Consider the following 14,555-nt stretch of genomic DNA (forward strand, 5'->3'; position numbering starts at 1 on the left):
GGCAACATAAAGAGGAAAAGTCTCCCGTCAGTTCGATGGCTGCATGTGCAGACACTCGACTATATTCGGCCATCCTCAACTGTGACGTCGGTGACGCCCGCATAATATACCTAGGTAAATCTTGCGCGATTCACCACGTGAGGCACGAAGGATAAAAGTACAGAAGACAAAACACCAAGAGGGTCATGAAAATTTTTGAATTTTTCATCAGACCGATCGTTATCAGACCGGATTTTAGAGTTCGTAACTAAGGGGTTCCTAAGACATCAAAATTCCATCATCACGCCATCTCTGCTTCGTAAATGGGCATCTCAAATCACAGCTTCTGCATGGCAGCAACATCGGTGGACTGGACGTGGTCCTCGTCCTCCTCAATTTGCGCCTGGAGCTCATCGGTGGACACCTTCTCGTCCTCGACGACCAGGTTGATCTGCAGCTTCTTGATACCGAAGCCGACGGCAACGAACTTGGAAGCACCCCAGACCAGGCCGTCCTGCTCGATGGCACGGACGTTGGCCTCGAGCTCCTCAAGGTTGGTCTCGTCATCTGTAGCGGCATCGTTAGTAACAGACCAACACAAGCAAAGATTTCACAAAACGTACCCCAGGGCTTCACCTCCAGGGTGACAAGAGACTTGGCGACGGGCTTGGGCTTGGCGGCCTTCTTGGCCTTGTACTCCTCGAGACGCTTGTTGCGCTCGGCAACAACGGCGGCATCCTCCTCCTCGGAGTCGCTGCCGAAGAGGTCCTCATCTTCCTCCTCGGGCTTGTCCTTAGGGTTGACAGGCAACTCGGAGGACTCGGGACCGTAGGCAGTGAAAGCCTTGGAAGCGTCACCGGGGAGGGTGGAGAACTCGCTCTCATAGGAAGCGATGTGCTTGTACCAGCGGGCAATGTGGGGGTACTTGGCAGCGTCGGGGGCGGCGCTGAAAGCCTTGAAGGTCACAACGTCGGCCTGGCTGGGGGAAGAGCTGTCGAGGACCGTCAGTATCGGTAATCGACAAGCGGCGTGTGATTGGCAATGCAAGCGACAAGCGCAATCAAGATCAGAGACGCGATTTCTCGCAATTGGATGTAGTCATCCGGCGGGGTCTTAAGCCGCCTCCTAAACACGGACCAATTTGTTCTCATCATAGAAGCAGGGGGCTCGGAACACAAGACATAGTCTTTCCCAAAGATCGAAGCAACGAGTGTGCAATTTTCCACGAGGAAGTAGGAACCAAAAAGGAGGGGTTGGTGTCTCTTACCCGACAACATAGCTCCGAGTAGCCAGGTAGTTGTTGGCCACTGGGGGCACAGTCAGTTTTCCATTAGGCAAAGACAGAAGTGCCAAGGGGAGCGCCTACAAGTCAGGCCGGCGTCAGAGACGAAGTCGGTGAAACCCATTGTGAACGGATGTGGATGTTCTGGGGAGAAAAGGAGAGGAAGGAAAAGACGGGAAAGAAAACAAAGTGGGAGGACCGAGGGGTAAAGGTTTTTTTTGGCCTTAAATCGGGCGCGTCCACGTGACCGAAGTGGTGACGGAGCTTGACCAGTCGCGACGGAGCTTCCGCCACTGTAGTGGAGCTTTCGAGAAGCCTCGCGATGCGCCGGTGCTCCTACATTATTTAATTGCATCCGGTGGACGTCGCGGCCTGGTAGACCTTTGCTCTGCGCACTCTCCACCATGGCGGCGAGACTCTCTCTCTCCGCTCGCACCCGACTGCTGCGATCCCCTCGACTCTCATCGACTCAACTGCTATCGACAACCTCGCGCTCGTCTTTCCTCGCGAGGTCCCCGTTACTCCTCGCGTCATCTGTCCGAAACGCCCCTGCTTTCGCAGTGCGTCATTATGCCAATGGGCGCCCACATCCACCCGGCGGTACGCATCGCATGAACATGAGCGGAGAGCCTGAAAAGGCCGCCCTCGAACAATACGGTGTCGACTTGACGGAAAGGGCCAAGGCAGGCAAGCTAGACCCGGTCATTGGAAGAGATGCCGAGATCCATCGAACCATCCAGGTGCTGTCGCGACGCACCAAGAACAACCCTGTGCTGATCGGCGCCGCGGGTACTGGTAAGACCGCCGTGCTCGAGGGTCTGGCCCAGCGCATCGTGCAGGGCGATGTCCCTGAAAGCATCAAGAACAAGCGTGTCGTCTCGCTGGATCTGGGCTCGCTGATTGCGGGCGCCAAATTCCGTGGTGACTTCGAGGAGCGTCTGAAGGCGGTACTGAAGGAGGTCGAAGATGCACATGGCAAAGTGATTCTCTTCATCGACGAGCTCCACACGTTGCTGGGACTGGGCAAGGCCGAGGGCAGCATTGATGCCAGTAATTTGCTGAAGCCTGCCTTGTCCCGAGGCGAACTTCAATGCTGCGGTGCCACCACCCTGAATGAATACCGCTTGATTGAAAAAGATGTGGCCCTCGCCCGGCGGTTCCAACCCATTCAAGTCGGTGAGCCGTCGGTCGCGTCGACAATCTCCATTCTGCGCGGTATCAAAAACAAGTATGAGGTGCATCACGGCGTGCGGATCACCGATGGTGCTCTTGTTGCTGCTGCGACCTACAGCAACCGTTACATTACCGATCGGTTCCTTCCCGACAAAGCCATCGATCTAGTGGATGAAGCTGCGTCCGCCCTTCGCCTGCAGCAGGAGTCCAAGCCTGATGCGATTCGCGAACTAGAGCGCGACATAACCACTATTCAAATCGAGCTCGAGTCTCTGCGCAAAGAAACAGATGTCAGCAGCCGCGAACGACGCGACAAGCTCCAGGAAGAGTTGAAAGAGAAGCAGGAAGAGGCTGGAAAATTGACTGAAGTTTGGGCGAAAGAAAAGGCCGAAATCGACAACATCAAAATGACCAAGGAGGAATTGGAGCGCGCCCGGTTCGAGCTTGAGCAGGCACAACGCGAGGGTAACTTTGCTAAAGCAGGAGAGCTCCGCTTCTCTACCATCCCAGACCTCGAATCCAAGTTGCCTAAAGAAGGGGCGGAACAAGAGTCGGGGAAGCAGAACTTGATTCACGACTCTGTCACTGCGGACGACATTGGCAATGTTGTTTCTCGAACGACGGGTATTCCTGTCAACAAACTCATGGCTGGAGAGGTCGAGAAGCTGATCCGCATGGAAGATACCCTGCGCAAGTCTGTTCGTGGACAAGATGAGGCTCTATCCGCTGTTGCTAATGCCGTGCGGATGCAACGAGCGGGCTTGAGTGGTGAAAACCGCCCGCTGGCTTCATTCATGTTCCTTGGTCCCACTGGTGTTGGAAAGACTGAGCTCTGCAAGAAAATGGCCGAATTCCTCTTCTCTACCGAGACGGCCGTTGTGCGATTCGACATGAGCGAGTTCCAGGAGAAGCACACTATCAGCCGTCTGATTGGTTCACCGGCCGGATACGTTGGCTACGATGACGCTGGCCAGCTCACCGAGGCTGTCCGACGAAAGCCATATGCTGTCCTTCTCTTCGATGAATTTGAGAAGGCGCATCGGGATATCTCGGCCTTGCTGCTGCAAGTCCTCGATGAAGGCTTCCTTACGGATGCTCAAGGGCACAAGGTCGATTTCAGAAACACATTGATTGTCCTGACCTCCAACCTGGGAGCTGATATTCTGGTCGGTGCCGATCCCTTACACTCCTACAAGGATACTGGCGAGGCCGAGATCCCGTCAGACATCAAAAGCGCAGTTCTCGACGTTGTGCAGGGCGCGTACCCGCCTGAGTTCTTGAACCGCATCGACGAGTTCATCATTTTCAAGCGCCTCTCGCGGGAAGCTCTGCGCGATATCGTCGACATCCGAATCAAGGAACTGCAGTCCCGCCTTGATAGCCGTCGCATGACCCTGCAGGTCAACGAGGAGATCAAGGACTGGCTGTGCGAGAAAGGCTACGATCCGAGATTTGGCGCCCGCCCCCTCAATCGCCTCATTGCCAAGGAGATCGGAAACCGGCTGGCCGATAAGATCATTCGTGGGGAGGTCATCTCTGGCCAAACTGCTCGGGTATCTCTCAATGACGATAAATCCGCACTGATGGTTTCATCTGAGGGTACTGATGAAAATGCATAAAATCGTACTTATGTGGTGTTTCAAGTGGCATTTCTGGTGTTTGACTTCTGGCATATGCGTCTGGGTATTCTCTCATGTTATTACGACCTCTGTATACTAACTGCACTCCCATCTATTGTACAATAATGTAACACTGCTCAATGAATAGTTACTTCCTGGTTTGTAGTGATTCCGTAGATTTGAAGTTGAGGCCAACGTGACCCGGCCCACTCAGTATCCTTTCCATCCTTGTTCCATCTCATCGCACGTCAACCTTCTATACCAAAACTTCAATACAATGCGTTCCTCGCAGAAGAGAAAGCGCTCACCGGGCATTTTTCATCCCCCTCTTGTGACTCCCCGTACGTCTAGGTCAAAACCTGGCAACGAAGCACGGCCGTCGAGCCGGGCATCCCTCACTCGCGCAACCTCACCCCACCAGTCAACATTGCCAACAACAAGGCAATTGCGAACCCCGTTTCGGACCGAAACGGAAGCCGAAGCTACTCGGTCAGAAAGCTACACTGATGATGAATTCGCACACATTATCGCCGCAATTGACATGAAAGATTATGGAACCGTGGGATGCGCTTACTATTCGGCAGAAGAGGAGAGGATGCATCTCCTTGGAGATAGCCATTCCGGTGGAGTGGAGGTCATAGAGACTCGTACGTATAGATTGGTGTTTAGCCATTGCAGTTTAATACAAGCTACTGACTCGGCTCAAGTGATCCTTCAGATCAAACCTACCGTGATATTGACACCTCCTCGGGTCGATCTGCTCAGTATACAAGGTCAAGGTCAAAACCTTGCGCAGGAAAATGGTATCACAAACCAGATTTTTTTACCTTTGCGAGCCATGATACTAAATCTAAAAATCAAGATTCGGCTTCGTATCTACCGTACCAAGTGGATGTCCGTCCCACGCAAGAGTTCAGCTACTCCAACGCAGAGAATAGGCTCGTGGCTTTAGAGGTGGCATCATCTCATGAAGATCGAGTTCGTTTCTTTGTGCCTCACGGTGGTATTTCTGGGCCAGAAGAAGTGAGCCCAGAGGACATGGGCTTTACGCTGCATGAGGGAAGGCTGTTACACATATCCAGTGCCATCGACATGGAAAATCCAGTCACAATTGGCTGCACCGGAGCAGTTCTCACATACCTGCAGAGACGCAGAACTACAGGTACGAGTGCAGTGCAGATGGAGAGCAATGGCTTCAAGGTCAGATCTTTAGAGATGTTTCGCCTGCGCGATACAATGTAAGTCGTCGTGCATATCTCTATCTACACACTATGCACTTCTAAACATCATACTTCAGGTGGCTTTCTGGAAATGCTTTTCTGTCTCTCCAGATTATACAGTCCGAGTCGCATCCAAACATGTTCAACCAGGGCCCAGGCAATAAGTCAGCGTCTGGGAAGGAGGGTTTATCAATCTATGGTCTTTTCCGGCGCTTTGCGTACACCCCTCAAGGTAGGGCCAAGCTCAAGCGGATCTTTTTCGGTCCTAGCCTCAGTCTGGATACCATACGAGGAAGACATGACTTTATCGGAGTATTCGCGCGACCGGACAACATGTCAGTCTTGGATAAAATGACCAAGGCCCTCAAGCATATCAAGAATCTTCGGCCGGTAATGACCAACCTTCGTAAAGGAATCAGTACAGGAAGCGCAAAGATCACGGGATTCAAGACCACGGTTTGGGCAAATCTCTTGGCTGTATGTCCTTGTTCGGTGTAGGCTACATTGTTGCTCACGAAATTTGGTAGTTCGCTTTCTATTCCATCGACATTCACGGCGCCTTACAAGATATATCGGGAGCAGAGAAGCTGGCTATGCGAACAAAGGTCAGAATTTTTAAGCTCTTATCTCACGCTCAGCCAACTAAATGAGATAGAGCTTGCGGGTATTTGAAGCAGCACAGCTCCACAGGGTAGGCCGAATGATTCAGGAAATTGTAAGTATCTTACCATATTATGGGCGTTCGGCAACTGATCCTTCTAGGTCGACATTGACAACTCCGAGGAACAAGGCAGGACGGTGGTCAAACAGGGTCTGGATCGAGATCTTGACAGAATGAAGGACCGCTACGATGGTCTAGATAGCCTTCTCAAACATGTCGCGATCGATATTGCAATGACTATTCCGGAGGAGACTGGCATTGATGTGAACGTGATCTACTTCCCTCAGCTTGGGTTCAACATTGCCATTCCACTCAATGATCGAGGCGATGCTGCATATGCTGGCTCTGATGACGAGTGCTGGGAATTGGTGTTTATCACAGAGACCAGAGCTTACTTCAAAGACTTTCGAATGAGGGAACTGGATGGCAAGCTTGGAGATATTTACGGCCTCATCTGCGGTGAGTATACATCTGTTAGGAAGACAACACTTCTGACAGAGTTGCCTCTTCCCAGAAAAGGAAATCGAGATTGTATACGACTTGGCTCAAAGGATTCTTCAATACGAGAACGTACTGGTTGAAGCATCTGATATGTGTGGGGATCTTGACAGGTTCTGTCGCTCCAAATGAACTGAATCGGGAGATTCTGACCGATATTTCCCAGTCTTCTGGCTCTTTCGCAGGCAGCTAGCTTTTATAAGTTAGCACGGCCGCGCATGACAACGGAGAATATTATCAAGATCAAGGGTGGCCGGTAGGCGAAGATATTCTTTCGCATGACTCAACTATACTAACACATCCAACAGTCATATGCTTCAAGAATTGACGGTGTCTTCTTACGTTCCAAATGATACACTGCTCATGGGCGGAAGTGAGCACGCAGGAACTATTCCACTCAGCATGCCGGAGAATCATATTCCCAGTATGCTTTTATTGACCGGGCCAAATTACTCAGGCAAGAGTGTCTACATGAAACAGGTGGCTCTCATTGTCTATTTGGCACAAATTGGGAGGTAAGTCGAAGTCTATTCGGTTTGCACGTCGTCAATTTGCAAGGCTAAGAGTGTAGCTTTGTGCCTGCCGAGAGTGCGGAACTGGGAATCACAGACAAAATCTTGACGAAGATTAACACCCCAGAGAGTGTTTCTAAGGTGTGAATGAGTAAATAGATCACGGGTGCTGTAATGCAGCTGACCACACCAGATCCAAAGCACTTTCATGAACGATCTACAGCAGATCTCTCTGTGTCTGAAGCAAGTCACGAGCCAGAGTTTAGTCCTTATTGATGAGTTCGGAAAGGGAACAAACGAAAGTGGTTTGTGCCCTCCAGACTTGTGGACTTGGCTATGTACTCGGATGAGGGTTGATTCATGATTTAATTTAGATGGAATCGGGCTAGCCTGTGGAATATTCGAGTATCTCCTGGCTCTTCAAGATGTTCCAAAGGTTATTGCGGCCACTCATTTTCACGAAATATTCGAGCATGGTTTCCTTACGCCCCAGCCGAGTCTACAGCTGGGACACATGGAAGTCAAAGTTTGTGAAGAGTCCCAAGAAGTGGAGGATCAAGTCACATATCTCTACAAGTTTGTTCAAACCCCCTCGCTATTCTCACCCACAATTGGCAACTGCTAAAGACCAAACAGCTTTCGATCCGGGCGCAGCACCAAGAGCTTTGGTGTTATGTATGGGAGTTCCTGTGTCTCTATCTTCTACATCTGCCGACTGATTAATTCAACTCTAGTTGCGCCGCAATCAACGGGATCGACTCGGCCATCGTCTCTCGTGCGAATGAGATAGCCTCTCTCGCAGTTCAAGGCGAGAACCTCATTGCTGCATGTGCCACTCTTTCTGCCGAAGAGACGCACACGCTTCGAAGTGCGGTACGAACAACACAGCCCTTCCGGTATTCTGGCATGTGTCTCCAATTCTGATCTAAGTTTAGGACTCGCTGGCACGACACTTCCTCGGAATAGACCTTTCGGGTAATGGAAACCCGGAGCGCGATCTTAAAGCGACCCTAGAAGAACTGTTCGATACGACCACTTAGGACTGGGCCGCTAGGGGGCTGGCTATTCTCGCTATTCCTAGATGTATGCATACGATTGTGGAAATTGCTGGTACGCCTTGTCCATGCTTAATTGGCTGTGGCGACACGTCGATCTATACTGTTAACAGCTGTATGATCACATCCCCGCTCCATCCCGCTTTGCCCTGTCCACTCACGACGTTCGCAGTAACTAGTGTCGGGGGGGCCAAATTGACGAATTTACCCCAGTCTTACCCCGGTCTTACCCATGTGCTGCGGCTTGCGTCTTACGACTTCGTGCTGGCGGCCTGGAATATTCCTTATGCAACTCTTCGGTTCGATGATAGTTTTGTCTGCAATCCAAATCCTTTCGTATGCTTCCATCTTATGCTTGTTCTTGATCTAGAGCCTTTCTATCAGACTTTCATCTGGGGTTTCCATGTCACATGTCGCAAGTTTCAGAACTCGTCAAGGACGCCAAACTACCCACGGAGCTCGACTCGGAGCATACCACCCACACATTTCTCGAATCCACTTCAGCTGCGGGTCGACGCTCAAGACGTCGAGAGCGCGAGGAACAATGGAAGAGAAAGCGATATCTGAGTATCGGTACCCTTGGAACGGTGTGGCTGGAGGAGAGCGTGTCCGATGATGGGAACAAACTGCGGGCTGTCAAGCAAGTGCCCAAGACTGGACCGGGGTCTGAGACTGTCGACTATAATCGTGAGCTAGAAGCAATTGCCAGATTTTCACAACAAAGAGTACCGATCCTTGTGATTCCCGGTTTGAAGTCAGTCATCATGCTAACCCGGAACCAAGTTTGACGGATGTTTCGTGAAATCATCGGGTTGGTTCGAAAACGAAGAGTCTATCTTTATCTGCATGGAGTATCTGCCTCTGGGAAATTTTCAAAATTATATTTTTCGACATTTCCCAGAGAAAGAGGTTCAACATATAACGCTCCAGCTTCTCGAGGGCTTGGATTTCATGCATAGCAATGGGTTCGTCCACCGCGACCTAAAACCTCAGGTAGTCTCCACCCCAGATTCTTTAGTATCTGCTGATTTTCTAACTTCTCTCAGAATGTCTTCGTTTTATCCACAGGTCCAGACTGGTGGGTCAAGATTGGAGATTTCGGTATCAAAAAGCGAGCGATTGGAGGATTAACGGGTCCGCCAACATTCGAAAGCACGCCAGCCTTCGTTGCGCCGGAGGTCTATGAACGAATAAGGGAGCACAGTGAGGCAGAACAACCGTCCGAGGTTGGTTTCAGGCCAGAGGCTGATATTTGGTCTCTGGGTGTGATAACTTACTACCTGCTCACATCTAAATTGCCTTTCTTGGGACGAAAGGATCTGCTCGCATACTACAAGGCACAAGCAGACCTGCCCTTGGTATCAGTGACGCAAAGCAACAGCAGCCCAGAGGTGCCTGATTTCTTACAGAAAATGCTCGCCGCCATGCCAAGGGACCGTTCTACAGCAAGGGATGGCTTGGAACATGCCTGGCTAGCAGCCTTGCACCAGGACTCGGATCTAGAGGAGCCAAGTCAGACAACTTCAACCACTCAGGATACAAGTGTGCCGCCATCGCAGCTGCAGAGTCCTCAGGGTTCCAATGACGTGATGCTCCCAGGAACACTTAACCTGACAACGGAACCGAAAACGCCAACTTCCCTCGATGCATGCCTCCCGCTCTCGCCGATGAGTCTCGGAATCGACGGCGATACCTATAAACAAATTGTTGGCAGCACACATCCTGCCAGTCTAATCAGTCGTGAACCCTCAACGGCAGATTCGACCTCTATCTCCCAATCGCAACACGGGGACTCCCAGAATGGCGACTCGGAACGCTTTACTCATAACCGACAGGTTTCCTCATCGGAAATGTCGCCTACTGATACCCTCCCTCCATATACTCGCAGGAGATCTGATGCAGCCCCAATTCCGATTTCAGACCTTACATACCGCACCCCCAAATCCCAGAGTCCCAGCTCGAGTATTCGAAACAGTAATGATCGATTTTCGGAGAAGATTCGTCGAGTGTCCCGGGACATTGTGCCAAAGCGAAGTCGGCGTTCACAAGATCACGGGAAGGATAAAGCTCTAGATATGTCAACTTCACCCGCACCGTAAGCATAGTCCAACCGATTTATGGGAATCTGCTAACCCAGGACTCATTCCAGTACGAAAGGCAAATCCCACAAATCTCGTATTGTGGAGATTCCTGGTCGTCCACAGTTCGCGGAGGGCTTGCCTATGTTCCCATTGCGGTCAAAGAAGGTATGAGAGTGAAATTGTATGCGGAGGTTCAGATCATTCTGTTAGAAATTTTGGTGGTCAGTTGTTGGCACTCCCACTATGTTTGACCCCGGTTTAGCTATCCATTCTTTAAAGATATGAACAGATACATCTAGCTTTATATTACCTACGTAGGCAGCTACACAGTGAGAAGCAGCTGGAGAAAAAGGGTTTCGAGCACTGTTGCTTGATGTGCCTACCGCAAAAATCCCTTTGGGCCTCCATAAATAGGAAATTAGGGTTTTATATCACTGCAGTATGATACCTAGGTATTGACATTGACATCGAGTTCAACTAGTGACAAAAAAGGTGAAGAGTGACTGGTTTTGCGTTTGAAAATGTGAAATTGAATCTATGTACACATCAAATGCCTTTATCTTCCAGGAACCAGAAAATACGCCTTGAGGAAAGAGTAGAAAACATCCATGAAATGTATGGTCAGCGCGAACACTGGTTTCAAAGCTTGACACTCTTGACCAGGTTCTTCTTGATACCAGTAAGTTCACCACTATAACCTCCACGGCTCTCGCCGCCCTTATAGACCTGGCGAATACTGCCGAGTTTCTTCTTCTTCTCGTCATACTTCTTGCGCTTCTTGACACGCGGGTTGCGAGAGTCCTTGTTGCGCTTCGGGGTGAGGCCCTTGTTCTTCTCAATCTGGTAGGTAATAGCGCGCTTGCCATCCGGTCCGATTTCTTCTTGCATCTCAACTTGGCCACCTTCGCGGGCGGCAGCTGCATACGCATCGGCGCGAGCCTTCTTCTCGTCCTTGCGTTGCTTGGAACGCGCAGCGACCATGTCGTAGTAATCGTCGTCATCGGTACCGGATTGGTGAATATCATTACGAAGTTCCTTGGCGACACGACGATCTTCATCATCACTATCACCACCAAGCTCTTGGCCGATGTCAGGCCCTTGACGTCCACGTTTCTCAGCCTGGGCGTTGAGGCGGGCCTGTCGGTCCCTCAGACGCTCGCGGTACGGGATATCAGCATCACCGCCCGCATCCCGGCCAGCAGCATGACGCTTGTTAGCCTTCTGGGCGAGCTGGGATGTGTAGAAGCGAAGAGAACGCTTTTGCTTGGCCTTCTCCTCAGCCTCGCGTGCTGTGAGGGCGTCCTCGTCACCGAAGTCAGAATCGTCATCCTTGGCGGATGTCTTCTTTTTCTGAGTCTTGCGCTTCCGGGTGGGCTCTGCAATCAAATCATCGAGATCGGCCAAGCCAGCCTCCGTTTCACGGAGACGGTCAGCACGACGAGCTTCGGCGTCAGCTTGTGCTGCGGCTGCGGCACGCTCGGCCTTGCTAAGCTTCTTCGGCTTCACGGTCTTAGCCTCCTTGGTTTTCGCCTGTTTCTTCTGGGCCTTGGTGGAGTCGGATTCGGCAGCTGGCTTAGTCACCTTGGCAGCAGGTGGCGCAGGCTTCTCAGAATCTTCAATCTCCTCGACAATTTCCTCCAAGCCTTTGACCTTCTCCCATAGCTTCCGAAATTTGACCAGAGAGCCCATCACGGGATGTAGTCGGAGCTCAGCGGGGGGCATGGGGGCGTGACTGTTGTTCCCATCAGGAGATGAAGCGAGAAGCATAAAGTACATGCTAATTGTACCGAGATAGGTCGACAGAGCTCGGAATTTTGTGACAGCCACAGGGGCTGGCTCGTCCAGGGCGTCTGTCGTTGTTGAGGCGCTTGCCGCCGCCTTCTGTAGTTCTTCGTATGTGGGTTGCAGATCAACATAGTCCTTAGCTAGTGGTTCGAACTCTGGATATCTTGACCTCAAGATCTTCAGCTTCTCGTCGGTGCTCATATCTTTTGTGACCTCCAACTGCGGCAGAACTTCAGTGACGACGCCTGCGTCCTCGGCTTCGTCTTCGGCTCCTTTGCCGGAGTCCATCCATTCCGATTCGTCGAACCCGAAGTCTGCTTCATCCATAGCCTGCAGTTGCTTCTGTTGCAGTCTCTTCGCTTCTTGCTCTTCCTCCAGAGCATCGACCTCGGTCTCAATTTGATCGGCATTGTAGAGATCCTTCTTTGAGGAACCCCACGCCGCAATGCCCTCTTCGTCTTCATCAGATTCAGCGTCCCGGCGGTCCTTCAGCTGGTCCATGTCATCTTCATCATAATCATCCTCGTCCTCGTCAACAGATTCGTAGCCGAGGATCTCTTCGTCGGAGGGCTGAAGAATCTCCTCTATAGGAACGAGTCAGTTATCTCTATCAAAAATAACATATATCCAAAGATTTTTCCTACCTTCTTCAGCCACTCTGCGCCGGCGCTTCGCCTCTGGAGCTTCCTCCAACAGGATCTGATCACGGCCAGCCTGGAAGTCATCTTCGGAATCATCAAATCGCTCGTCAGCATCGAACTTAGTTCGAGCAGGAGCTGCGCTCTTTTGCGCCGGGCGACCACCGGCCTTTCTTTTCTTGCCCATGGCGAATGTAACAAAGTACTGAACTGCTCGTAGACGATCTGGACTGCGACAAAATAATTTTTTGGGCCTGCTCTCACCGCCTGTAACCCGCCAGTCCAAAAGTGGAATGTTTGCTTGGTTTGCATTCTTTAGTATCACAATACCGATTAATTACAATATAACTGATGCACCGTATGGTAACTGTGTTCTGCTGCGTACCGAGTTCCCGCAGCGTCGCTCCTGCCAGCATCAGAAAAACATCGAGAAAGGCAGTCGCAGGCAGTTCACCTCCCAATCCCTTGATTTTGCTTTCTTTCTCATCTTCTCCATATGCCTCAATCATTATCGTTTATCTCCTCAGCTCATATTTCCACCACGGTCTTGGGGATATCCGCACTTTTCTGCACCGCTATTGCCTATACGTTCGCCAAGATGTTCGGCTCTCGAAAGAACGAGTTCGAGGTCGCGGGCCGTGTGGGTGCAGACTGACGCCCCTTTTCTCCGAAATGGAGCCACTGACTCTGTTCATATAGACCGTGGTCATCACTGGTGGCTCTGAGGGCATGGGTCGAGCCGTTGCGGTTCAAATGGCCAGCAAAGGTGCAAATGTCGTGATTGTTGCACGTACTGTTTCCAAGCTTGAAGCCACTGTTGAGGAACTCAAAGTCAGTATCCCGCGTCTTTTCGTATCCTTTGGTTTCCGCTGTGCTCATATGCTTTTAGACTAAGTCATGGAACATGCTGAAGCAGCGGTTCATGTACATTGCTGCCGACCTTTCTGATGCTGCCGAGTGTGATCGAGTGATCGCTGAAGTCACAACCTGGAATGACGGCTCTGCTCCTGACGTCGTTTGGTGTTGTGCTGGGTTCTGTCACCCTGGATTCTTCATTGATGTACCAATGAAGATTCAACGCCAGCAGATGGACAATGTCTACTGGACTGCGGCGAACATGGCTCATGCCACTCTTCGAAGCTGGCTGTCTCCTATTCCCCCGAGTAGCCAGATGCGGAATCCTCGCCGTCATCTCATCTTCACTTGCTCCACCGCTGCCTTTGTCCCAGTCGCTGGGTATGGGCCCTACTCTCCTGCTAAGGCTGCAATCCGCGCTTTGTCCGACACACTCAGCCAAGAGATTGAAATGTACAACGGTGCTTATACCCAGAGGCACCGCAACTACGCCCCAGCTGCAGATGTGAAGATTCATACCGTTTTTCCCATGGGTATCCTCAGCCCGGGATTCGATAACGAGCAGAAGATCAAGCCTGACTTGACCAAGCTGCTCGAAGAGGCGGACAGGCCCCAGACTCCCGAGGAGGTTGCCCGGATTTCCATCAGCGCTTTGGAACGTGGCGAGTATCTTATCACCACTATGTTCGTCGGCAACGTCATGAAGGGGTCCGCTCTTGGACCGAGCCCTCGAAACAGCATTGTGGGCGATACCTTCCTCGGCTGGCTCAGCAACCTGGTGTTCCTCCATGTCGTTCCCGATCTTCGTAACAAGGCCTTCAACTGGGGCAAGAGAAATGGGCTTCCCGGTCCGCGCCCTAATTAGAAATGTGCTGCCGCTGATTTGGTGTCAGTGCTTGTATTATACCCTCCGTGTTGCCATTGCGGCTTTCCCTTCATTTGGCCCGATTAACCCCTGCACGCTCGTTTCTCGATTCAAACCGGGGCCGCTCATTCTTAGCGCTTAAATCAGTATTGCGTTATCTCCAAGTCGATGGTCTCTATGTAGACCCTCCCCCGCGTAGTATCTGTAGTGCCACGCGCGGAATGCGGGCGGTGGTGACGTAGTGCTGATCCGAGACATCCCCTGCCACTCCAGTTTCATTTCCTGCGACTGTCCGCCACTGACGAATGTCGCAGCACGACCAACCCTCGACT

The 14,555-nt window shown here is 51.4% G+C and overlaps 6 protein-coding genes across 6 annotated transcripts; 4 read left to right on the forward strand and 2 right to left on the reverse strand.

Annotated features, from left to right (window-relative positions):
- Window positions 1-316: 316 nt before the first annotated feature.
- N7459_006989 (translation elongation factor 1 subunit beta) lies at window positions 317-1,385 on the reverse strand (the record flags this gene model as incomplete). Its single annotated transcript, XM_056946157.1, has 4 exons — window positions 317-546; window positions 603-970; window positions 1,247-1,286; window positions 1,346-1,385. The coding sequence occupies 4 exons, from the start codon at window positions 1,383-1,385 to the stop codon at window positions 317-319; spliced, it is 678 nt and encodes a 225-aa protein (XP_056798156.1).
- A 280-nt stretch (window positions 1,386-1,665) lies between these two features.
- On the forward strand, window positions 1,666-4,053 carry hsp78 (chaperone ATPase HSP78; the record flags this gene model as incomplete). Its single annotated transcript, XM_056946158.1, has 1 exon — window positions 1,666-4,053. The coding sequence occupies one exon, from the start codon at window positions 1,666-1,668 to the stop codon at window positions 4,051-4,053; it is 2,388 nt and encodes a 795-aa protein (XP_056798157.1).
- Window positions 4,054-4,330: 277 nt separating this feature from the next.
- N7459_006991 (MutS family protein MSH5) lies at window positions 4,331-7,984 on the forward strand (the record flags this gene model as incomplete). The annotated part of the gene is made up of 16 exons (XM_056946159.1): window positions 4,331-4,700; window positions 4,761-4,856; window positions 4,916-5,291; window positions 5,351-5,750; window positions 5,801-5,878; window positions 5,929-5,988; window positions 6,036-6,393; window positions 6,449-6,545; window positions 6,599-6,688; window positions 6,741-6,947; window positions 7,004-7,085; window positions 7,138-7,249; window positions 7,319-7,520; window positions 7,581-7,619; window positions 7,679-7,817; window positions 7,880-7,984. The coding sequence occupies 16 exons, from the start codon at window positions 4,331-4,333 to the stop codon at window positions 7,982-7,984; spliced, it is 2,811 nt and encodes a 936-aa protein (XP_056798158.1).
- Window positions 7,985-8,409: 425 nt separating this feature from the next.
- Window positions 8,410-10,098, forward strand: N7459_006992 (uncharacterized protein; the record flags this gene model as incomplete). The annotated part of the gene is made up of 3 exons (XM_056946160.1): window positions 8,410-8,686; window positions 8,901-8,992; window positions 9,046-10,098. 3 exons carry the CDS (start codon window positions 8,410-8,412, stop codon window positions 10,096-10,098), a joined length of 1,422 nt encoding a protein of 473 aa, XP_056798159.1.
- A 621-nt stretch (window positions 10,099-10,719) lies between these two features.
- On the reverse strand, window positions 10,720-12,690 carry N7459_006993 (something about silencing 10 family protein; the record flags this gene model as incomplete). Its single annotated transcript, XM_056946161.1, has 2 exons — window positions 10,720-12,449; window positions 12,510-12,690. The coding sequence occupies 2 exons, from the start codon at window positions 12,688-12,690 to the stop codon at window positions 10,720-10,722; spliced, it is 1,911 nt and encodes a 636-aa protein (XP_056798160.1).
- A 411-nt stretch (window positions 12,691-13,101) lies between these two features.
- ksrA (3-dehydrosphinganine reductase) lies at window positions 13,102-14,223 on the forward strand (the record flags this gene model as incomplete). Its single annotated transcript, XM_056946162.1, has 3 exons — window positions 13,102-13,143; window positions 13,203-13,334; window positions 13,393-14,223. The coding sequence occupies 3 exons, from the start codon at window positions 13,102-13,104 to the stop codon at window positions 14,221-14,223; spliced, it is 1,005 nt and encodes a 334-aa protein (XP_056798161.1).
- Window positions 14,224-14,555: the final 332 nt, after the last annotated feature.

This window comes from Penicillium hispanicum (genome assembly GCF_028827665.1).
Source record: "Penicillium hispanicum strain IBT 35686 chromosome Unknown utg000006l_segment0_segment0, whole genome shotgun sequence".
In the NCBI taxonomy this organism is placed as follows: Eukaryota; Fungi; Ascomycota; class Eurotiomycetes; order Eurotiales; family Aspergillaceae; genus Penicillium; species Penicillium hispanicum.